This window comes from Pipistrellus kuhlii, unplaced genomic scaffold, assembly GCF_014108245.1.
Source record: "Pipistrellus kuhlii isolate mPipKuh1 unplaced genomic scaffold, mPipKuh1.p scaffold_m20_p_16, whole genome shotgun sequence".
NCBI lineage: Eukaryota > Metazoa > Chordata > Mammalia > Chiroptera > Vespertilionidae > Pipistrellus > Pipistrellus kuhlii.
In genome coordinates, this window is record NW_023425471.1 from 24,362,628 (window position 1) to 24,389,175 (window position 26,548).

At 37.7% G+C, this 26,548-nt stretch overlaps 1 protein-coding gene across 1 annotated transcript in view; it reads right to left on the reverse strand.

The window, feature by feature from the left end:
* Positions 1–22,304, reverse strand: part of SH3BGRL (SH3 domain binding glutamate rich protein like) — a 68,034-nt gene extending 45,730 nt beyond the window's left edge. The window contains exon 1 of the mRNA XM_036439854.2: positions 22,083–22,304. Coding sequence (XP_036295747.1) covers positions 22,083–22,127 — 45 coding nt within the window. The 5' untranslated portion in view covers positions 22,128–22,304. The remainder of the gene's footprint in view (positions 1–22,082) is intronic.
* Between the last annotated feature and the right edge of the window lie 4,244 nt (positions 22,305–26,548).

A 26,548-nucleotide genomic window follows, 5' to 3' on the forward strand; every position in this document is an offset into this window, starting at 1 on the left:
GGGCAGTTGGGAGCCAGCAGTCCTAGATTGTGAGAGGGATGTCCAACTGCCTGTTTAGGCCGATACCATCGGGATTGGGTCTAAACGGGCAGTTGGACATCCCTCAAGGGGTCCTAGATTAAGACAGTGCAAGCTGGGCACCCCCCCCCCCCACTCCTGTGCATGAATTTTGTGCACCAGGCCTCTAGTATAATATACAATAAAAATATGCACAAGGATTTACTTAATTATTAAAAGACACTTAGATTGAAGGTGTTTTATGGAGAAGATTGAAGTATATTTATGAAAGTTAATATTAAATTCTGGGTGGAATGAATTTCTAAGAAAGACAATTGAGAGAATGGTTTATTTTTCTCCCAATGAAAGAAAAAGTATTCATTTAATTCAGCTGGGTCTAACCTGTAGTTCTCAGAAATATATACATTATCAAAAGATTCTGAGATTCCTAAGCCATCCCCTCTATTTATGAAGTTTATTTATCAACATAACCCATTCATTATATAAAAAAACTTTCATAGGAGCAAAAGTTCAGCTAATGTTTACAAATTCATATGCTTCACCAAATGTAGGTGTCTAAATATCTGACAAAGGCCTAATTTTAATAACAAATTTCACTTTTTAAAAAGAAAAATTAATTTACTGCCTACATTTAAGTTAAGGCACAGCATTTTCTTTCTGAGGCTTTGGCTTTATTTACATATAATTGGTAGTAAGTCAACTAGGATCACAATGTTTCCTAGCTCTTAATTATATAAAATTAATAGAATTGGTATTGAGGGTGGCAGAACTTCCATCAGGTTTGAAATCTTTGAAAAAATGCCCAGGTGTTGAATGAAATATAGTCTCTACTTGTACAGGGCTTTCATGAGGAAGCCAGATTTACTTAGCTCTGCATATCATTCATCAGGTCAGTATCTGAGCAATCATCTTCTAAAAAAGACTGAAGTTGGGTCAGCTTTATACCAGCAATCTCTAAGCAGAAACTACATTAGCATTCCTCTTATGGCTTCTCTAATTATTTTTTTAGATCCATGTTCCCAACCCAGAGTTGAGGGGAAAAAAAGGGTAAAAAGACTGTTGACAAAACTGACTACACAAAGAATGTTAGTGGTTCTATCAAAAAATAAAGTTTAAGGAAATGCAATGGCATCATAAGGGACACTAAAAATAAGCTTTGTGTATAAAGGAAGTTAGTAAATATAAACCATCTTAATCTCACAGATTATGACCTGAAATAATAATGCTTTCTAATACCTATTCTTGATTCATTCTCAGTCTTGCCTCCAACTATGAGGTTTTGTGTTAAATACACCAACTGTGCATCAGCTTGTCTTTCTAATTCATAAATTTAACTTATAAGTAGTTAAATTCGGGGTATATGCAGTAGGGTTTCATTAAATTTATTTATCATTTAGGATGGTCTTGAGACTGGAACTTACTGCAAATTTGCCTGAAAGAGTTGAAAAATATCCAAAGACAGGAAATTTTTGAAATATTTTTCAAATAATTATAAGAGCTACCAAGTAATAGATTAAAAAGAAATTGTGCTGGGGAGGAAATCATTTAAAGAGAAAGATTATAAATGAAAAGAATGTGATCATTTTCAATAGCATAGGATTCTCTTTCCAGAACACAATAATAAATATACAAAATTCTTTATATGTGACTATTTTTTAAAATATGAATGTCCCAAGCAGCATTTTTAGCCAGAGTTCACAATCCTGTATAATTTTTTTAATATCTTTTTTCTTGCTTAAAATATATCTCCTTTGGGACACACTCTATTATTAAATGTCACACTCAACTAACTGCAAATCACTGTGCATTCCTTCAAAGGCATAGAAAAGAAAAAGAGAAAATGAGAGGGAGAAAGATGGAAAGGGAGAAAGGGAGAAAGAGAGGAAGGAAGAGAGAGAGGGAGATGGAGATGGGGAGAGAGAGAGAGAAAGAGAATACAAACACAAGAGCCGACAGTGTTTTAGAAAAGAATTTATTTTCAATGGAAAATTAATATTTGGTAGGACACTATTCTGGGACAATATTAAGATTTCAAAACAAAACAAGAAGCTGGGATTCTCCTGAAACCTAATCTTGGACTTCTAAAAACAAACAAAAATCCCAATTTAAACAAAAATAGAAAGCCCATTTTACCTTCACAGTTTTAACAATTTATTTTAGGCTTGTAATGAAAAAGTTTTTTATCAAAGGAACTTCAAGTACTTGCTATTAATCACATTTTTTGCTATTGTATTTTTAAAAATCTAAGTAATATTCTTTGGAAGTAGTGATAAGGTCATTTTTTTCTGTTTTACAGAAGTGGGGGAAAAAAGAAAAACAGAGAGACTAACCTATTATCCTAAGGCCTGTGCTCCCTAATTCAGGTTGATTAATACACTAATGATGAGAGAGTCCAAACAAATTACCGTATTTTTCGGACCATAAGACGCACTTTTTCCCCCCCAGAAGTGGGGGGAAAAAGTCCCTGCGTCTTATGGTCCAAATATAGCCTACACATATACTTTAAAAAAAAAGTTTCTTTACTTGCCCGGCTCTGTGTGGTCTCTGTGTGCTTGCCCGGCTCTAAAATGGTTCTAAATGCTGCTGTTTACTTTACAGGGTTGATTACATGTGTTTATGACTGTGATGTTGGGTTTTAATGCACATAAAATATTTTAGGACACTATTTGTTTCAGAATCTTTTTTTCTTCATTTCCCTTCTCTAAAAACTGGTGCGTCTTATGGTCCGGTGCGTCTTATGGTCTGAAAAATACGGTATATTAAATAACATTAACATGCCACAGCCTTAAATTCAGAGTTCTAAAACAGCTATGTTTTTTTCTATAGCAGCAAGCAGTACTCTTCATAATTTTACAAAAAAATTTTTTCTGAAAATTGAAACTTTTAAAGGCATTACATTAACCATAGTGTATGATTTCTATCATTAATCACACCATTATGTATCATAAATGAACAATCCCCAATACGTGGACTTCAGGGAATTATTAATTTAAAAATGTTTAAAATGCTGATTTCAAGATTAGTTTAAATTTAATAAATCACAAGTCTCATAAAATAACCAATATATTAGAATATTCCCTTATGGCATGATCTTAGAGTGTACTGATATACAAGCATAACAATATCTACCATGCTTCCTAAGAAAAGAAAAGGAGTAGAAGAGAAGAGGAAAAAAACCAGAAGATCTATTTCAAGCTTTCCAAACCAAGGTAGGTTGTAAACTCTTTCAGTACAAAGACTTTGTCCTGAATTGAACATTTTTTATCAGCAGATATTTAGAAAACATACTTTAAGTTGATAACTAGTAGATCTCTACGTATCATATAGTGTTTTTCCTCTTTTGCTTTAATGTGGGGTTTTTTTTAATCTGATGTTCCTCTTCACACAAAAAGAGGTAAAAAAAAAAAAATATCCTTCATTGGTCACACTGGTTTCTACAATCTTAGTCTCAGAGTCTAGGACAACAAGTAGTAGAAAGTAGTACTGCAGCATATTACCAAGGGAGGTTGTATATTTCCTTCTTTGGAGAGTTTACTAAAAGAAAATTGATTACAATCTTTCTGGGACAGTTCACAGGTAGGCTTTATGTGAATGGACTGGATGAACTCCTATGTTCTGTTCTATCCAGATGCTTTTGATATTTTATTTTCAGTATGTTTGATGCTGATAAAAATAAAATAGACCAAAAGCCTTTTTTTTTTTTTTTTACAATGGAGTGGGAATTTGTGTTATACTCTAGGTTCTTAATAATAAGTGGCATTAATCACAATAAAGATTAATGTTTCCCATACCTTCTATATTGATATAGTTGTTTTAGTCTACTAAAGCATCATTATAGAAATTTGAAAGCAACAATTCTATTTTAAGAACCATCTGGTACTAGGAAAAGTTATACACCAGAACAATAACACCCAACTAGATTATGATGCTTATTAACTCTTGGAAATGAGGCAACCAGTGGTGACAGAGTTTCAATGTTTGTGGTTGGAAAGGAAATTGAGGGGAAGGGAAACATATGTAATATTTTCAAAAATAAAGAATTTAAAATAAATAAATAGGAGAATTCAAGATGGCGGCATAGGTAACACCTAACTGCAGCATCACACAACAATTTCAATAAAATACAACTAAAATACAAAATGGACATTACCCAGAAATACAGGAAAGTCGACTGACTGGAAATTCTACAACAAGAAGGAAAGAGAAAACCAGAAGGAAAATCAGAGGAGCTGTAAAAGCCTAAGGTACGGAGACACGTTGCGCGCGGAGAGGACGGAGCCGGAGAGGAGGGGGAGGCTGAGTGCCTGGCTGGCGTTCCCTACTGGGAAGGAGATAAAAGCTCCGGACTGTGCTGAACCCCAGATCCGACAGTGCTGGACCCCAGTTCTAGGCCAGACCCTGGGGACCAAGGCTCATACAGAGGAAGCCTGGGCTGTTAGGCAGAATCTCAGGGGAGCGGCGAAAGGCAGAGACCCTGGATGGGCGCACATTGTGTGCAGAGGACGGACTGTTGACTGTGCCACTGGATTACCATAGTGGGAAGGAGACAAAAGCTCTGGACTGTGCTGAACCCCAGTTCCGACTGCACTGAACCCCAGTTCTAGGCCAGACCCTGGGGACCCAGGCTCATACAGAGGGAGCTGAGCTATAAGGTGGAAATCCAGGGGAGCAGCGAAAGAAAGTCCCAGAGGCGACACGTTGCGCGCAGAGAACGGGCGGTTGACTGCCGCTGGATTGCCCTAGTGGGAAGGAGACAAAAGCTCCAGACTGCTCTGAACCCCACTTCCAACTGAACTGAACCCCAGTTCCGGGCTCATTGGGAGAGAGCCTAGACTGTTTGGTAGCAGGTGAAAACCGAGGGCACCTTTCTCTCAGAGGTGCTTGCAACGAGTACTGAAGGACCCTGAGGAATACTGAGACTCAGGAGCCTCATAGGGCATGGCTGACGAAAGCCAAGGCTGTAGGCTCCACCCTGAAACTCCGCCACATCCAGGCTCTACACAGAGACTTTTAAGGCTAACAACTCAGGGAAGCTGTGAAAATGCCTAGACAAGGAAACAGATCACAAACAAAAGAAATGGAGGATAAAAAGTGACTGGATATAGAATTCAAAACCACGCTTATAAGGTTTTTCAAGAATTTCCTAGAAAAGGTCGATAAGACCTATGAGGATATGAAAAGGGATCACCTAGAAATAATAAGGGATCAAAAAGAAATAATAAGGGATCAACAAGAAATAAAGAATACATTGTCTGAAATAAAAAATATTATACAGAGTCCTAAAAACAGAATGGAAGATCGCAAGAATCAAGTCAAAGATTTGGAACATAAAGAAACAGAAGATACTTCTCCGCAGAAGCAAGAAGACAAGAGAATCCAGAAAGTTGAAGATAATGTAAGAAACCTCTGGGACAACTTCAAGCGAACCAACATCAGAATTATGGGGGTCCCAGAAGATGAGAGAGAGCAAGATATTGAAAACATACTGAAAGAAATAGTGACAGAAAACTTCCCCCACCTGGTGAAAGAATTAGACTTACAAGTCCAGGAAGTGCACAGAACTCCAAACAAAAGGAATCAAAAGAGGACCACACCAAGACAAATCATAATTAAAATTCCAAAAGCAAAAGACAAAGAGAGAATATTAAAAGCAGCAAGAACAAAGCTGGTAGTTACCTATAAAGGAACACCCATACAATTGTCAGCTGATTTCTCAACAGAAACCATGCAGGCCAGACGGTAATGGCAAGAAATATTCAAGGTGATGAATAGCAAGAACCTACAGCCAAAAATAATCTACCCAACAGAGCTATCACTCAGAATCGAAGGCCAGATAAAGAGCTTCACTAATAAAAAAAAGCTAAAGGAGTTCATCACCACCAAACCAGAATTTATATGAATTGCTGAAGGGGTTCTTTTGGAAAAGGAAGAAAATAAAGATTAAAATTATGAACAACAAATACATAACTATCAACAAGTGAATCTAAAAACCAAGGGAATTAAAAAACCCGATGAACAATATTTACTGTTGAATATAAGTGGACTGATGATTCTCAGGGAACAGAGGAGTGGGGGGTGCGGGAAGAGAATGAACATAAACTGTGTACCTATGGATGAGGACAATGGGGCGTGGGGAAAGGGCAGAGGGTGGGGTAGGAACCTGGTGGAGGGGGGGGGAAATGAGGAACTTTTGTAATAATATGAACAATAAAGGTTTATTAAAAATAATAATAATTAAATAAATAAATAAATAAATACACCTAAGACTTTTGTAAAGCATAATTGTTTACACAAACGATCAAGGCCAGATTGATCCCAAGGTGAAGGATTACAAAGAAGTCTAAAGGCATTTTTCAAACAAAGAAAAAGGGCCTTTGTGTGCTTCATTTCAGAATCCAAAGATAGCTGGTAGAAATAGACAATGAAACCACAATATTTTACTTGGTATCATCACTGCTACATTAGGCTTTAATCAGAACTGTATAATAGTCATCACTTGCAACATGTTCAAATATAAGAGGAAATGGCAAATTGTGCTTATGATCTACTTTCCATACCTTGCTCTAGTAAAATGGCAGAAAAACTGAGTAAAAGTTGAATTGAACTGATAAACTATTGCTATTTTCAGAATAGTTATTCAAGGAGGAAATCATTGTCAGGATGACTAGAAGGGGTAGAGAAAGTACTTTGGAAAATTTGTTGTGAGGCAGTAGATTGATTCCTGTGAGACAATATACCAGGGTGCATGCAAGTAGTCCCTAAAGTATTTCTGCTTCTTAGTCCATGACATACCTCCTTTTTGCAAACATTATAGTTTAGTACCCCAAACTGACATATCCATACTTCCTTCCTTATTCTGCTGGATCAGGGAGAAGGCTGAGAAATCTTTAATCCTGATCCTTTTTTGTACTGGAGGACCTTAGTCCAGAGTCTAGCTCAATGGATGGCAAAGAAAAATGTTTTCTGAGTTAATGAATTTATGGTAAAAGAAAGAGAATCCTCAGCACAGCCTATAGATCCAGACTTGGCAGGATTCTTAGGGAACAGAGGAGTGGGGGGTGCATAATTTATTCAAATTGTCCACCCAACGTAAATCTGTCCTTTACATCTCTGCCAAGTTTATAGGGTATGTATGTGTACATATACTATTATGTGTTCTCAATTAGAAATATAGAAATATCATCTACAAATCAACAAACAACAAGTGCTGTCAAGGATGGAGAGAAAAAGGAACCCTCATGCACGCTGGTAGGAATGCAGAATGGTGCAGCCACTGTAGAGAACAGTATGGAATTTCCTCAAAAAACTAAAAATGGAACTCCTATTTGACCCAGTGATCCCACTTCTAGGAATATATCCCAAGAAACACCAATCAGAAAGGATATATGCACCCCTATGTTCATAGCGGCACAATTTACCATAGCTAAGATTTGGAAACAGCCTAAGTGTCCATCAGCAGATGAGTGGATTTAGAAAACTGTGTTCCATCTACACAATGGAATACTATGCTGCAGTAAAAAAGAAGGAATTCTTACCATTTCAAGAGCATGGATGGAACTGGAGAGCATTATGCTAAGTGAAATAAGCCAGTCAGAGAAAGTAAACGTCACATGATCTCACTCATTTATGGATTATAATGAACAACATAAACTGATAAACAGATCTAGAGGCAGAGAAGCATTGATCAGACCATTAATATCACAAATATTATTTAGAAGCTTACCATGTATAAGCATACAATGGGCAATAGGAAGCTCATGTTCTGGTGGAGAAGGTAGATAAGTTGTTGTTGATATCTCTGTTGAATTTTAAAGTAGTACTATTCCAAAGTATATCTCTACAAAGTATCTTCAATTTTGACAGACCCATTAATATAAGAGGAGAAAGGCTAGGAAATTAACTGTAAAAACATTGACTTGGCCTCAAAATCTGTTTTCTTTATGTATGTGACTTAAAATAATTACTGTGACAGAGACAATATCTATAGGTTAAGAAAATGTTTAGAATAAAAATTTAATGCTATTTGTTATACACAACATGTCTTTTATCATTTTATCATATTCTTTTGCATAGAATAAGCACTCATCTCTAATCATATGAAATGAAAATTGCTAGACATTTTACTAAAACAAAGTATTTATATCTACCATTCCAACCTCAAATATTTTCAAGACAGTTTATGAGGATATAAAATGGTGGTCCTTTTTTGCAAGTGTACCGGGGGGTACAGAATTAGGTCATAATTATCTCAATCATTGAGAGATAATCTATCTACTTTTACTTATATTTATTGGAGCAATCCAAGTTTTGATAACTCAAGGGTTCAGATTTTGGGTTTTTTCTTCCCCAGAATCTCTTAACATGAGTATCTAGTTGTACCATTATCACACTTCTGTTTTTAATAGTTTTATGCACTGTTTCCCTAGTTTTATATATTAACACTAGTAGCCCATGGTGTGATATCTCATACAGTAGGCTGCCCACCACTCAGGAGCTGCGCTGCTTCCATGGGAGCCATGTAGCTTCCACAGGAGATGAAAAATAGTCACCAGCACCCATGGGAGCCAGGAGGGAGCTGCACTGCTTCCATGGGAGGTGGGCCCACCATCTCCTCTCAGGGCCTACACTCAGCTATGGAGACTGTGGGCCAGTCCCCCGTCTTCCAAAGGCCCTCCACAGCCCGCTGCCAAAAGGCCCTCGGTTGTCATGGTGATATAGCAAGCATTACACCAGGCTGCTCACACTGCCTACACTCAGCAGCAGCCCCCCAGGACTGGGAGACTCTGGTGAGGTTGAGGGGACGAGGGGACTGGGTGTCACCATCTTGTGGCTATGGGCACCGCCATCTTTGTGATGGAGTGATGGTTAATTTGCATATTACCCTTTTATTAGGTAGGATAAAAGTACAAGTCTAATATGTCTCTGTCCAACCACATTTTGCAGTGAAAAAATCAAATCCATTTTTGTAAATTAGTGACTTCCAAAAAGTAATTAGATGTTGATTTACAGTAAATCAAGTTGGGCATCTAAACATACTTTATTTATATAAGATTGTGTTAGATGCTTTGTGTTTTAAAATATCACTGGTACGTCACTTTTCATAAAATTTAAATGTAGTCACTGACTTTTGAAGGTACATACAATGCCCTGTGGCTGGTGGGACATCTCCCAAACTGTCTCTGACATTTTGGAAGTGAAAGGATCCCCTGTGATGTGCAGTTTTAGTTCTCAAAGTCAACTTTTTAGTGGAGCCAGACTCAATTCCAATTGATACACTAGTATACTCCTTTCTTAAGCCTATTATGCAGAGCCTGATCATAATACAATTTCTAAGGTAATACACTCACCAGTCAAAATCATTCTTTGATTTCAACTTCAAAATGTAATCTAAGTCTTAATATAACTTGGGAATAAGTAAATGTTTAGTCACATTTTCCTCACAATGTTTTTATTTGCCTTTTAACAACCTCTTTTTAAAAATCTGATAAATTCCAAGTCTAGTATAGAATTGGCTTTATTCTGGATTTTGTCATATTTCCTACTTATTCCCATTAAAACTCACCAGGTGTTTGTCTGGTCAAACTACCACTTCCCCTGATTGTCCTGTCAACATTTAACAGAAGATTTCAATTTTAACACGTCTTGTTTTTAAGTAGAAACTCACTGAAAAAGTTTTACCCAAACCACTGCCTCTTTTTAGTTCAAAATATTTAGTTGATACATAAGGCACATTATGTTTTAGTTTCTGATGTAACAGACCAATTAAGAAGTACTTTTATAATTTTCCAAGTTCATCAGAAAAGCAATTTTGCAATGACTGTTAAATCAGTTCCAGAATCATATTCAAGTTAGTAATTACTATTTATCAATTAGTAGTCAGGATGATGGACTCCAGAATCAGATAGACCAGGGATGCTTTGCTAACTCTCTGACCTTGTTAGCTCTTTGAGCCTATTTCCTCTTCAAGAAGGGGATAATAAGAGTCATGAATTCATTGAGTTTGTGGACGAAAGGAGCCACATGCTAACCTGACAAGCTCAGGGGAGGCCTATGTGGCAGTCTTGCAAACTCAGAGACGTAAAATAACCACAAAAAATGGTCTGAAAATTAAATATTTAACTACAAACAGGTTATAGTGGGCAGTCATTCCTAGGCTGATATTTTCCCTGACAAAGACCAACTTAGATCTTTCCTGAGCCCATTTGCCTTTTGGCCTCTGAGATAACATATCTGTGAGATGTCTGGGTAACTTTTAACTTCCCTTTTTTTTCTGGGGCCCCTGAGGCACAACCAAATATGGTGGGCGGTTAGGACAGATGCCTCAAATTCCTTCATTATCATGTTAATTGTTCCTGCACCCACCTAAGTATGTGTCCATCATTTTACTTTTTATCCAATCCCAGGGGTTTCACACTGCTTTGCTTTATCCCACCTCCTTAATCCGTCACTAATGGATTTCATGTAACCCACCTATGTCCCTCCTTTGATTGCAATGTATAAATAGAAATGTAGCCGAAACTGGTTTGGCTCAGTGGATAGAGCATCGGCCTGCAGACTGAAGGGTCAAGGGTTCGATTCCAGTCAAGGGCACATCCCCAGTGGGAGGTGTGCAGGAGGCAGCTGATCGATGATTCTCTTTCATTAATGTTTCTAACTCTCTATCCCTCTCTGTTCCTCTCTGTAAAAAATCAATAAAATATATTTTTTTAAAAAAAGAAATGTAACCTGCCATTCTTCAGAGGAGGAGCGTTATCTCAATCCATTGAGGTTCTGCTTCCCTGCGTATATGGACAGTTTGGCTCAAATAAACTCACTAAAATTCTTTATAGGTTTCAATGGTTTTGTGTTTTGTTTTTCATTAACAAGTTGCCACAAGAATTAACAGATATAATACATGTAAAGTTCTTAGCACTATGCCTGGTACATTTTAATTGTACAATAATAGTTCTTATTACAACTAAAGCTGAAAAGTTACTTATTAAGAAATTAAAGGGAGATGATGTACCATATTTTAACCTATTAAATAATTATACTCACTTTCCTTCTAAATTAATTTTCAAATATTGAGGAGGCTTAAAGGGGTAATTCCAAAGTAACCCTTATATTTGGATGCTAGTGGCCTGAATCCAAGCCAGTAAGCTCAATGTACATTCCTGATAACCTACAATAAAGTCCCTCTCTCCTTCCCAGATACTAGTCTTGCAGAACCGGTTACAGAGGCCATTGGACTGTGAACAGTGCACTGCCCAGAGGGAAGGCTATTAACTCTGAGGCCAGACCAGACCAGGCCATCAGATATGGCCTGGAGACCCCCAACACCCGGGGGCCTTCTTGCAAGGCGCATGAAAAGGACCGGAAGCATAATCCATGTTTGTAGGACAAAGATCACAGGGAGGGGGATAGAATGGAGGGCCCCATGCGTGTTCTGGCACTCAGATTTGGAAGGTTGTGTTCCCTGAGTCCGCTGGCGTTATTACACAGTGTCCCTCCTACTTCCTCAGAAGCGTCCTTGGTCTTCTTGGTCTGCTGCAACAATATCACACTGTATAGAATAGTTTCTGTTTCCACATTGCTACTATTAAATATGTATTTACTGTTACAATTTTAACATCGAAAAAATGCTGCATTCTGATGAAACCACTTACTGAGTAGTAGCTGTGAAACAGACAAAATTTTCTTATGTTAGAATTGTTAACCGAGATGAATATTCTCTGATGTTTAAAAGGTGAAATTAGCCTCATCTTGACACTGTTGAAAATATAATAACTTAAGCAAAAATGTTTGCCTTCACTCCAACTCTTTGATGGGGTCTCATTTCAAGAAAGAACTAAGCCAAAGGGACAGAACTCAAAGACTAAAGTAGCAGTGCCTTCCTGATAAATTTAGAATATTTACAGAATCATAAAAAGCCACCTTTACTGCCTACATTTTCTTCTAGGATTTTATGGTTTCTAGCACTGTTGGTGGGAATGCAGATTGGTACAGCCACTGTGGAGAGCAGAGTGGAGTTACCTCAATATATTGTGTTATGAAGCGAGTCCCCAAGAGATGGACCACCGGAGCCAATTTGATTAAGCATGCTAGAATTTATTACAGATTCGAATCTGGACTCAAACCATGGCTGACGCAGCAGCCAGTAAACACCCAGGTAAGAGCCCCGATGGAGGGGCAGTCCCTCCAGAGCGCTCACACAAAACACAGACAAACACACACCTACCGCGGCCAGTCAGGCTCTCTGGAATGGGGGTCCCTCATGGTCCTGGCTGGGGATTCCAGTCATGATCCCCAAGGACCACCAGGGAGCCGAGTCCGATGCAATAAACAAAAGAGCCATCTCCATGCTAGCATGGGCTATTCCACTCATGCCGGCAGCATGGCAGAAGAGAGCGAATTTCGCCCAAACCAGGGGTTTTACTCAGGTCGGTGATGTCACTGCCTCGGCTAACCCTGATTGGCCCCTCAGGACTAAATTCTAAAGACTGGGGACAGCCCTCAGGGTTGGTTCCCAGTCACACCCTGCTTGACATTGGAATGTGGCCCTATCTTGCCCATAATACAAAAGCAGAACTAAAGGTTATCTACAGTTTCTACCCCTGAAGCTACTGAGTCAGTGGGAGTCAATCTCCTGCAACTACCCTATTGTTCAAGCAAGTAATCGAAGGTCGAAGTCAGATAGCAAGGTTAAAATTCAAACAGCAGTTTTTACCCAAGTATGAGTGCTACCATATTTCATATTGAAAACAAGAAGTCTTGCATTTGTTCATACTGCCCTTCCTCTGGCAAACTGAAATGGCCAGGGCCATTTTTCCCAAAAGGAGCTAACCACTCTCAGCAGCCACAGGGCAGAAAAAAAAGAAAGAAAAAAAATAGCCTGAGGTGATACAGCCCGCCCCACCCTCAGAAGTCTTGTATGCCACAGCCTGTATTTGGACCCTTTCAGAGGAAACAAAAGCAGGTGTCAAGCTTACAGGTTTTAATAGTCTCACAAAGCTTCAGTGACTGAACTGGGGGAGGGGCCATATGCCCCACTATCCTGGGAACCAGACTGCTACTATCCCCATATGGGAAAGCAGATAAAAACTTCATATTTCCAGCCAGTCTCACTGGACTGCCATACTAGGATCTCTGCCCAGCCAAGGGCAGAGTGATATTTTGGGCCACTTGCAGAGTAGTAGGTCTAGGAGAGGGAAGCACACCCATCACATTCTCTGAAAGCTGAGCAGCACTTCCCCTCCCTAAAGCCCTTTCACAAACAGACTTTTGAGAGATTAAGCTTGACAGTTGCCTAGCAGACCAAGGTGGGCAGAGGTCCAGCCCAGGGAATCAGGGGAAGTTAGCCCCATACAACTAACAAACATACTCTAGAGGGCAGATTGGCCCCTCCTACTTGTAGACAAGTCTTAGGGAGACAGACACAAACACTGCATCACTTGGAGCTTCAAGCCAGTTGCTGAAAGCAAAGGGACAATTTCTGACAGTGGTGAGCATCTAAGTACCTCACAGGAAGCCCAGAATTGGCAGACATAATAGTCAGCCTCAGTCATCAGAAGAACAGGATCTAAATGGAACTCCCATGAGGCACTAAACTCATTTTACTTTTTTTTCTTTCTTTTCTTCTCTTTTTTACTTGTTCCTCTTTCCTTTATTTTGTTTCCTTTTTTAATTTATCTTTGTCTATCTGGGTCATTTTAATTTGCATCTTTCAGATAACTAGTGATTTTGAGCATTTTTTCATATGTCTCTTGGTCCACTTTGGAGAAGTGTCTATTTAGGTCCTTTGCTGGTGGGAATGCAAACTGCTGCAGCCACTATGGAAAACAGTATGATGTTTCCTCAAAAGATTAAAAATGAAATTCCCATTTGACCCAATGATCCCATTTCTAAGAATATATCTTAAGAATTCCAAAATACCCATCAGAAAGAATATATGCACTCCTATGTTCATAGTAGTTAAATTTACCATAATAGCTAAGATTTGGAAGCAGCCTACATGCCCATCAGCAGATGAGTGGATAAAAAAATCTGTTTGTACATCTTTTCAAAATGGAATACTATATGGCTGTTAAAAGGAAGGAACTTTTCCCATTTTTAATAGTATTGATGAACCTGGATAGTTTATGCTAAGCAAAATAAGCCAGTCAGAGACAGATAAGTATTACATGATCTCACTCATATGTGTAATCTAATGAACAAAATAAACTGATGAACAAAATAGATCCAGAGACATAGAAGCAAAGAATAGACTCGTGAATTTCAAATGGAAGGTGGAAGTTGGGGGTTGGTGGGGAGTGATTAACAGGGAAGTTATATGCATAAATGCATAGCCCATGGGCACAGATAATACTGTGGTGAAGGCTTGGGAGGTGGGGTGCAAGCTTGCATTGGTCAATGGGAAAAATAAACAAATGGGACATCTGTAATACTTTCAACAGTAAAGATAAAATTTTTTAAATATATTTCTTTATTGATTTCAGAGAGGAGGGGAGAAGGAGAGATAGAAACATCAATGATGAGAGAGAATCATTGATTGGCTGCCTCCTGCATGATCCCCACTGGGGATTGAGCCCTCAACCCAGGCATGGGCCCTTGGCCGGAATCGAACCTGGGACCCTTGAGTCGGCAAGCTGACACTCTATCCACTGAGCCATGTTGGCTAGGGCAGTAAAGATAAATTTTTTAAAATTTTAAATAGAACTGCCTTGCCCTGGCCAGTGTCATTCAGTGGTTAGAGTGCCAGTCCATGAATCAAAGGACTTCAGGTTCAATTGCTGCTCAAGAACATGTACCTGGGTTGCAAATTTGATCCCTAGCCCCAGTCAGGGAGCATGCGGAAGCAACCAATTCATATGTCTCTCTCACATCGATGTTTCTCTCTCTCTCCCCCTCTCTCTCCTTCTCTTTCATTCTCTCTCAAAATCAACAGGAAAAATATCCTCAGGTGAGGATTATCAACAAAAATTCAGTATGTGAACCTGCAATCCCACTTCTTATAATTTATCAAAAGAAACCTGAAACATTAATTTGAAAGAACATATAGCCTCTATGTTCATTGCAGCATTATTTAAAACTAGATGCCCTTTGCAGGAAGATTCCTTCAATAGGGCTTCCTGCTGTGTTCACTGCCCTGCCTGCTTTCCTCCCTTGTCTCCCCTCCCCCCCCTCCCGCTTCCTGCTTTCCTCCCTTCTCCCCCACCCTGCCCCCCCTTCTGCTCAGCCTGCTTTCCTCCCTCCCCCCACCCTGCGAGCTTTCCTCCCTTGTCTTCCCCCCTCCCCCCTTTCCTCCCTTCTCCCCCACCCAGCTTGCTTGCTTCTCTGTAGCACTTGGCTTTTTTCTATGGTCTTCAGTCTTCACTCTGGCCTAGATATGCAAATTAACCACCATCTTGGGTGAGTTAATTTGCATAATTGTCCTGATTGGCTGGTGGGTGGGGCTTGTGGGCAAAGTGAAGGTGTGGCCAATTTGCATGTTTCTCTTTTATTAGGTAGAATAACCAAGATTTAGAAGCAGGCCCAGTATCTATCAATTGGTGAGTGGATAAAAAAGTGGAGGTACATTTACACAGTGGGATACTACTTGGCTGTAAAAAGAAGGAAATCTTACCCTTTGCAATAGCAGGGATGAACCTGGAGATCATTTTGCTAAATGAAATAAGCCAGTCAGAGAAAGACAAGTACCATATGATTTCACTCATGTGGAATCTACTAAACAAAATGAACTGACAAGTAAAGTAGAAGACAGACTCATAGACAGAGAGCAGGCTGACAGCTGGTGTGGAGCTGGGGCTGGAGGGGTGGAGGGATTGAGCAAAAAAAGAAGAAAAAGAAAAGTAATGGAGGAAGACAACAGTGTGGTGATTGCTGGGATAGGGGTGCAAGGGAGGAGGAAGAAAGTAGAGGGGAATAAATGTTGATTGACTTGGGGTGTTGGACACACAATACAATGAGCAGATGTATTAATATTAAGTTCACTATGTATCACAAATGTTACTTTAAAATGTGCCTTTGGTTAGGTGAATCAGTTGCTTGGAGCATTGTCCCATACACCAAAAGGTTCAGTTCCCAGTCAGGGCACATACCTAGGTTGCAGGTTTGATCCCTTCAGGGCTCGTACAAAAAGCAACTGATCAATGTTTCCCTCTCACATGCATGTTTTTTTTTCTCTCTCTTCCCCCCCTTCCTCTCTCCCTAAAATCAATAAAAACATATCCTCCCGTGAGGAAAATAAACAAATAAACAAACTACATGAGAATGGCATTACCAACCTCCCTACCTCCCCCACTCCCACCTAACACTCATGCAAATTATGGATATAGATACATTTGTTTGGTTGTTAGGTAGGCATCCTCCAGCTTTTTCTTTCTTTTCAGAAATCATCCCATCTTAAATGGCAATTACAGATTCCTACTCATATTGCAAGATTTTAATGTACTATTGATATATCTCTGTTCAATACCTATATACTAAGTGGATGTGTAAACAACACAGTATTTAGGAGTGGGTTCTTATGCCAGTTCTGCCATTTGCAGCTCTTCAATCTTAAGCAATTTACCTTATGTTTCTTGGTCTTAGAGATACTCCCTCTGATCACAGGACATAGATCTAATAACAGCACTTAACTCACAATGTTATTTCAAGGATAAAATTAATTGAGATAATTATGTAAAGCATAAGGCACAATGTCTGACACATATGATGCATAAATAAATATCAGTCTTTACTATCACCAGAGTCAAGTATTGATTAATCATGTTAATAAAAGGGTAATGAAACATTAAAAATCTAGCGGCACTGACACTAAATAGTTTTAAATATACAACCTTTAAAATTGTCATTATATTTTAAAACTATTTTTAAGTTTTGCCTCAATTCTGGCAATCTACAGCACTTTGAACCAACTAATAAAACCTAAATGTGAGAGACTGGGCTAGAAAATAATTCCTTTGCTTGGAATTCTTAACTACTGGACAAATGTAAAAAGTTAACTTTGTCTCTCATATTACTAAAAACCATCAGCATAAACGAGTTTTCCCTTCTCTCTTCATGTACAGTTGTTTAATCTTGTTCTGGATTGAGAAGTAATTAAGTATCATATTTAAAAGGCCTCCTGGTGGACTGCAAAATAGATTTGAAAGAAAACAGATGGTCAGATAGTCACCAACAGATTCTCAATCTGTTTATCAGGAAGTAATGAAATATAACATTCACCACTTACAATTCACTTAAGTCAGAAAATATTCCTGTAAAAGATATATGTTTAATTGCACAGAATATATTTTAGAAAATAATTTAGAGATTAACTGCAGAGAATTTGAACATTTGACCTGATTGTGTGTGGGGCTTCAATTTATTTTATTATGTTTTTGAAACTAACCCAGGGGAAGGACTGGCTTTAAGGTTTATTGATCAAAATACTTCCTCAATAGTATAACTAGCCTTTGAGCTAGAGATAAATGCATTTTATTCTTATTCTTCTCCTCTCCTGCCAGATTATGAATCTTTTACTAAATTCTATAATGTATTCTTCCCTATAACTATTTGACTTTCAAGTATATTTTAAATATATATATATATATATATATATATATATATATATATATATATATATATGTTTTTAATTGATTCTAGAAAGAGAGAAAGTGAGAAGGAGAGACAGATAGAAACATCAATAATGAGAGAAACATCAATAATGAGAGAAACATCAATAATGTGCTGCCTCCTACATGCCCCCTACTGGGGATGGAGACTGCAACCAGGGTATGTGCCCTGACCAGGAACTGAACCAGAAACCTCTTGGTTCATGGGTTGATTCTCAACCACTGTGCAACACTGGCTGGGCGTAAGTACCTTTTTAAATACTCATGAATCATCATCCTTGATAACTGTGTTTTCTAAGCCGTTTTAAGTTGAATCAAATTATTCCAAATATTCCATCACTGCTGTGAAATTTAGGAAGTCAGTCATCAAATAGAGAGCACCCAGCTGAAGGCACTGATCTTGCGTTCCAACATTTGTCATGTAAAAACTGCCCAGTTTCCACTGTTAATGACATCCAAAATCCATGTCCAGTCATTTGATGAACAGTTTCTGAATTTGCTCCTTTAAGTAGTTTACAAATAGCTTTTAAAGAGAATTCAATCAAACCTTGGAAGCCATACAAAGACCACTACATACATCAAATCAATGTTTGATTTATAAATACAGAGACAGAGAGGCAACGAAGTTGTCACCTAAGATGCAATTAATTGAGAATTATATAGATGAAGAACTGGCTTGTTGTTCTATATCCTTATTATCTGAATGAAGAAAATACTGTGACTAGTGATTCATGCACTGGCTATCCTGAGTGTTCATTTTACTGACTTGTTTTTATAACATGTACACTGAATACTGCCAAAGAGAAAATGTATGCATATTTCATTTGCTATATGGACAACCAAGTAGTTTATGCTTTAGCAGTCATAAAAAGTTAGTCCATAAATAAAACTCACAGAAATCATCTATCTACCACAACTTTAAAATTTCTACATTATAGATTTAAGGGAAAGAGGTATAGAAAGAAAATTTCGGTGGGGATTGGTAAGGTATGTACACATATAATACCTTAATAAAAAATGAGAAAAAAATATTTGCAGTTCTCTGCATATTAGTTATACCTCAATAAAGTTGTATGTAGTATAAAAAAGAAAAAAGAAAATTTCTAAACCAGTTTAAACCAACCTATTATCACCCTAGTAATTCTGATCACAGGCCAATGTTGATTTTTGTTAAAATCCATTGAAATTTAGTAAGCTATATAAACTCTGTGCTTACTATTCCTTTTCCATTAAAAGTAAATTTACAGGGTATTATAATCTCAAGAAAATCATACTATATATCACTGTTATAGTGGATCAAGAGATGCATGAATAGTTCTGAACATGCAGAAATCACTTCCTATAGACTGACAGTTTGGGAGCTACATTCCTTCTAAGTGGTTTCCATAAAATGGGATAGTATTAAGACCTGAATTTCATACCTTGACCTATAAAAAATCAGTTCCAAATGTGCATGTCTTCACAATCTCCCTGATCTTGAATGAATCGTCATTTATTCCACTTACTGCCATTCACCTACAGATATACTACCCCTCCTTCACACTAGTCCCCCTTTCTTTCCCTATTCCCCTATATGTATATGCCTAGGCAATTGTTATACTTACAAGACTTACTGCTTTCCATACCTCTCACCTCATGTTGACATTTATCTCCTCATTCCTCCTAGCTGTCAAGCATCACTTGGAAGGTATATATCTTATTGTTGAAACACAATATTGGATTCAAATAACTTGTATGTGATTCAAGCTCTGTGACTTACTAGTGTGTGACCTTGGGAAAGCTGTTTAACCTCTCTGAACCTGTATTTCCTTATCTTAGAAATATGATAATCATAGTATCTAATTCATAGGACTACAGTTGTCAAGAAAAAAATTAGATGGTATCTGACACTCTTAAGTGTTTCTGCTATCATCATTATAGTTACTATTGAGAAATCCATTGCAAGAACCAACATATTTGCTTTCATTTCTAAACTCTTATAAAGCAAGTCTTACTCTTCCATATTGGGACAGAATTAAGGACTAGTTTGAAAACTTTTTTTTTTAAATCAGTCTATGAGGTAGGCTTTGAGGTAAAGGGCAACTTGAGAAAAAGAATGTTAATATGTCATGCAATTTTAATAAATCCAACGCTGGGCAATGGTAAGATATGTACACATATAATACCTTAATAAAAAATGAAAAAAAAATCGAATATTGGTTATTTTTATGACAACAATTAGGAGTCAGAAAACCATCAGAGATTACCAATACAAAACCAATAGCTATATTTTAAATGTTCTTCAGAGAACTACACTTAGTCACTTAATAGAAATAATTTTTGCCAAAACCGGTTTGGCTCAGTGGATAGAGTGTCTGCCTGCGGACTGAAAGGTCCCAGGTTCGATTCCAGTCAAGGGCGTGTACCTTGGTTGCGGGCACATCTCCAGTAGGGGGTGTGCAAGAGGCAGCTGATGGATGGTTCTCTCTCTTCGATGTTTCTAACTCTCTATCCCCCTCTCTTCCTCTCTGTAAAAAATCAATAAAATATATTTTAAAAAAATAATTTTGTGCAATTGTTGTGTCCCCATTATGATGTTTGCTGCAAAATTTCTAAATTGTATCTTAAAACAGCAATGCATCAGTCTTTAAGGAAAACCCTTAGTATTTTAACTGAAGCGTCCCCATTTATTGTATAAAGGATCTCTTCCTGAAGTACACTCAATTTTTAGTATTATTTGAAAGTACTATAAGATTATAATAAAACAAGGATTTATTTTGGCAATATGCAGTAGAACGTTGATAACAGATGCATCAGAAGTATTGCTGCAACAACAGACAAATCTCTAATTATCCATAAGAAAATAAAATACAAGTAGCATAAATATTTACTTGCATAGACTTCAACAATGGAGGCTAAAAATGGACATAAGAGGAGAGAGCAGTCATTGCTCAGGCTCTTAGAAACTTATCTAAACAAAGAGAGAACAATTGCTCTTACATGAACAAAAATTCTGAAAGGAGTTTCTTCTTAACTCTGCTTCCAGGAAAGAATAAATAGCAATATTTAAACTGCCTATCACCCAAAGTGAAACTAATTTCTTGATCTGTTCAATCTAAATAAAGGTTTAACTAAAGGTATTAAGCTGATCTTTAAAATTTTACAATCATTGTATTGTACTTGAGATTCTGAACAACTCAAATATTGCTTTGAAATATAAAAATTACTATACATGGAAAATAATAAGGCAAGAAGCTCATAAGGTTCAAAGACAATATAAAACATTTTCTTTTGTTCTCCCTAACTTTGCTGAAAATATATAAGGTTAAGTATTCTATTTCAAAACTGTCTAAGCAACCCACAAATGGTGGCCAAAAAGACAAAGTTAAAGGTTCAATCAAGGTTCTTGTTCACACAACCTTCAGTTCTATTCCAAAATCTCTTAGGGGGTAAATAAACAAAACAAAAACTAAAACATGGAAAAGCTGCTGCTCTGAAGCTCAGAAGAGGGAGGGAAGGAGTTCTTACATCCTGCATTTGAACTAACACATCTGCTCTGTTGGCTTTTCTCTTGAGTTGTAAACAGAGACACTTTCACGTATCATAGATATACACTAAGCTTTCACATTTTACTACCCATTGCTACTGAAAATTGTTTATCCTTCTGCTACCCACAGCTGCTGAAAATTATTATAAATTAAGAGCATGTGAATTGGGGGGGGGTCCTATCATTTGAAGAAGCAGCAACTTTAATCTTCCACTGCCTAAGAAGCTATTCCTTAGTTCCCTTTCCATTTCTCAATGCATTTAAAGTAGTTAGGAACCATTAGAAGTAAAATCTTTTGAAAGAAAACAGAAGTCAAAATAAGGGACAATATGGGAGGGAGAAAAACAGATCCCTCATCTTTAATTTTTTTAAACCCACAACTTTGTTTCCTTGTTCCCAGCTTCCCTTCTCACTCTGCCTAGTTCTAACACTCCTTAGACTTAAGTTAAACACCCTCTCCTATATACTAGCAAAATAACTCTTTACTCTCTGAACATACACACAATACCTCAGTGAGCCTCCACTCAGTCATTATCAGTTAGAGCATGTTTTACATCCTTTACAGATGTGCACTTCTGCCCTGTACCTCAGTAACTAGAGAACGTATGTCAAATGTCCCACTTTTGAAACTCCCCAGTATATGATTTTTACCTGATTTCTTCACCTAACCTTAAAGATTCTAGCATCAACTCTCATCTACTAAAACTCGGTAGCTTTCTTTTTCCTTCAAAGAAGAAGTGTGGCCCTAACGTCGTGTCACAAGGCAAACAAAGCTAAATTCCATGAAAAATGAAATCCGTGCAACAAAGGGAAGAAAGGAAAGAAGGGGGGTGGGATGTCTTTCGAAAGAGAAGCTGCCAGAATTTCTGCAATTTAATGATTCTCCACAGCAGAAGACCAGTGTGAAGAAAAACAAAAAAAGGTGGGCTCCCCACCCTTCTTACCGCCGTTGAGCCTGAGGAAGATGCAATATACACGCGGATCACCATCCTGGGAACAGTGGTTGAGGTGGTTTGGGTCCTGCAAATGGCTGGAGAGCAGCTGCAGCAAAGACTGGAGCTGAGCTAGTGGCCCAGCAGAGGTTGGAAGGAAAGGGGGAATGAGGAAAGGTTGGTCTCTCCCGAACCCCGCCTCCTCCCCTGGCTGCTTTCACTGGGAGCTCTGCAGTCCCGGCCCCAAAACCCGGAAGGCACAGGCTTGTTTGCATCATTTCTTTTTTTTTTTTAAATAGGGAATCTCGAATAGCACCGCGAGATCTGTTGAAACATTACTTTTTGACGATTGTCTCCCCGAGAAAAGGAATAGAAGAAAAAAAAAAAGAAAAAAAAGGAGAGAGGAGAGCTTTTAATTAAATTAGACTAGAATGAAGAACCTTTTCCCGTGAAGACTGAAAGTTCTGCATATAACTTTCTGCTCATAAATGTATGCAAATAATACAGATATTCCTTGAAAGAGGAAGCTGTATGTTGAATCCAGACACTAGTAAGTAAGCCCATGCTCTCAGACCTTGTACATTTTAAGACTCCTATTAATTATGTACTGATTGTTCTGATGCTGGACGGCAGCAGGAATTTGGGCATTGAAGAAGTGAGCGATGCCACATAAAGTTTTTTAAAGTTTCAGGTTTCCCTAAGCCCAGAAAAGGCAGGATTGGGTTTCTTTGTAAGCTTTGCTTTTTGTTAAGATAGGAGATCCTGCTCCTGTGAGAATACTCAGCAAGATTGATTGACTGGCAAACTCAAGAATGGAGGAAGAAATTGAAGGGGAAAAAATGAAAGTATGGTGTTAGAAAGTAAATGAATTCTTGTTTTGTTTTGTATTGCTTGCTTAATAACTGACTGAGGAAAGGGTGTTTGGATCCTATGTTGTAGGAGATGTTGAATTGGTAAGCAGAAAGAGAGAGCAAAAAGCTATTTATAGCTCTAAGGAAATGAGCTAACAAAAATGTTTAGAGAGGGACAATATACCTCAGACCATAATTTCAATTTCCAAATTATGTCAAATGAACAGAATTAAAGAACTTGAAAATTGAATGGATAGAGGGAGTCAGTCACCTGTGTCCTACTTCTTTACTTTTCCTTTTCAGTTTGTTTCCCTCTATATTCAAGTGGTTTTATCACCGTTCAATAATTGTAGTAGCTTCCTAACTTTTCCCTGTTCACAGGTTTTCCCTTCTCCAATTTATGTGATCCATAGAACAACCCTGAGAGGTGAATATTATTACATCAGTTTTACTGAAGAAACTGAGACTCAAGAAAATAAGTAATTTCCCCAAAGTCATATAGCTAGTAAATTCCAAAGTCAGGACTAGAACTCAAAGTCTAACCAACTCCAAAGGCCACCCTCTTAACTATAATTGCAATATACATCCTGGAACAGGGAAAGTACTCAATAATTGTTAACTTTTTACCCCTAAAATATCACTTTTATATGGCACTAAAGACAATGTAATCAGAAATACTTAACAGTTCTCCATTGACTATCAATCTAAGCCTACTAAGGAGCTCCCACCATAATCTGGCCCTACACTATTCATACACTCTTCATTGCTTCCATAAATTAACTTCCCTGTATAATCGTTGTTGACTCCCCACTGCAATCATAGTACTTATTCATTTTCATGCCTTTCCTCTTCCTATCCCTTTATTCATCTTTCCCACATCCTCATACTCTTTTTTGCCCTCCCTATCTGTCCAACTCTTGCCCTTTTTACACCCAATTTAAAATTATTAAACAAATTACCTGGCAAGGTAATCCAGCCATCCCCATCATTGTCAACATCGAGCTGAATGCTATTGTGCCTCCCAGGCCACAGGACAGGAAAATCTGCCATCAGATTTTGATTCATCAAAATAGACATAATTTGTCATATACTAGCATAGCCCACCCTCTAACCCTTAGTGGACAACATGTATTTTATTTGGACCTGTAGTCTCTTTTGAATTGGCGAAAAAAATAAAGAGATAAAAGGAAAAACTTTTATTTGTTCTACATATCCATAAGGCAAAATGAGTATCTCCAGAGAACTGAATGCTACAATTAGCAACGAGTCCAGTGGGCTTTATCTGGAACTTTGAGGAATGGGAAGATGATTCCTGATACTTCATTAATTTTAAATGCAGAATGTGTTAATCTAAGTGAAAACTTCCCCAATAAATGAATATATAAACAAAATCTTAGGATGTATTGGTAGTAGCAGGGGGACTTTATCAGTATTTTTGCCCTAGAAATGGACATCATATGTTATATTAGACTTGCTCCTTACTATATTCAACCATGCCTGGAATGTATATTCTAGAATGGCCATTTTTGCTTCATTTTATTTTTTCATATTACTGTCCCCAAAACCATTTGTTCATATAATTTGAAAAGATTAAAGCTTAATTAAGTAAGATGGACCAAAAAGTTTTCAAATGGAATTTGTGACCTATTGACACAAGAAATTTATTTATTAACCAAATGTTAAAATTTTTCAAATATTATTTTAAAAATGCATATTCTGTAAAGGAAACTTGGCAAACATTGAGAGAAAAAAAAAAATCACCCCTATCGGCACTTTTTAATGTGTTGTTGTAAGTCCTTTCAGGCCTAGTCAGAGATAAATAAATGAGGGTGGCTGTGAGGGAAGTGGCAGGAAAGGAAGAGAGAGAGTAAATATATTTGTAAAATGTATTTATAATGCAATACATACTATTATATAAATGGCTCTTTTTCATTTAAAAATATTTTTTAAAAATTATACAGAGAGCCCAACCAGTGTGGCTCAATGGTGAACCAGGTGGTCATGGGCATGCAAGAGTCAGCTGATCAGTGATTTTTCTCTTATAATTTATTTGTCTATTTTTCTTTTCCACTCTCTTTTACTCTGAAATCAATAAAAACATATATATTTTCTGAAATCAATAAAAACATATATATATATTTTTTTTAATTATACAGAGTGGAAAGCTGTATGGAGTTACCTCAAAAATTAAAAATGGAATTGCCGCCCTAGCATATTTGGCTCAGTGGATAGAGTATTAGCCTGTGGACTGACTGAAGGGTCCTGGGTTCAATTCCAGTCAAGAGCACATGCCCAGTTGCAGGCTCGATCCCCAGTAGGGGGTGTGCAGGAGGCAGCCAGTCAATGATTCTCTCTCGTCATTGATGTTTCTATCTCTCTCACCTTATCTCTTCCTCTTTGAAATCAATATATATATATATATATATATATATATATATATATTAATATATATACCTTATATATAATCACCTTATGACCCAATAATTTCATTTCTGATACTTTACCCAAAGAAACCCTAATTTGATCAAATATATGCACTCCTATGTTCATTACAGCTTTATCTACAACAGACAAGATTTAGAAGCAGTCCAAGCCTCCTTCAGTAATTGAGTGGATAAAAATCTGAGGTACATTTACAAATGGAATACTACTCAGCCATAAAAAAGGTAGGAAATATTACCCTTTGTGATGGTATAAATGGAAAGAAATATTCAGTCATAGAAAGATAAATACCATATGATCTCATATGTGTAATACAATAAATGAACAGAGACAGACTTATTGATGGAGAGCAGGCTGACAGCTGTGGGGTGAGTTTGGGGACCTAAGGGGTAGAGATATTGAGCAAAAAAGAAAAAAATAAGGAAAAAAATACTAATGTACATGTACAACATTGTGGTGATTGATGTGGGAAGGGTGATGGGGGAGATAAAAGAGGGTATAGGGGGACAAATGCTGATGGAAGGAGACTTGATTTGAGCTGGAAAACACACAATGCAGTGTATAGATGATGTGTTGTGGGATTTTGCACTTGAAACCTGTATAATTTAAGTAACCAGTATCATTCCAATAAATTCAATACAAAGGTGAAAATTGTAAAGGGCAAATAAGAAGAAGAAGAATGATATAGAAAACAGACCAGTGGTTGCCAGAACAGAGTGGTGTTGGGGGGACTGGATGAAAAAGATGAATGGATTAAAAAATACTAATTGGCACTTGCAAAATAATCATGGGGATGTAAAGTAGAGCAGAGGGAAAATAGTCAATAATATTGTAATAAATATATGATGCCTAGTGCATACTGAAAATATTGGGGGGGAACAATTTGTAAAGTATATAATTGTCTAACCACTAAGATGAAACTCATCCTATCTAATAAAAGAGTAATATGCAGATTGACCATCACTCCAACACACAAGATGGCTGCCCCCATGTGGACACAAGATAACCACTACAAGATGGCCAGCAGGGGAGGGCAGTTGGGAGGGACCAGGCCTGCAAGGGAGGGCAGTTGGGGGTGATCAAGCCTAAAGGGGAGGGCAGGTAGGGGTGACCAGGCTTGCAGGGGAGGGCAGTTAGGGGTGACCAGGCTGGCAGAGGAGGAAAGTTGGGGGCAAACAGGCTGGC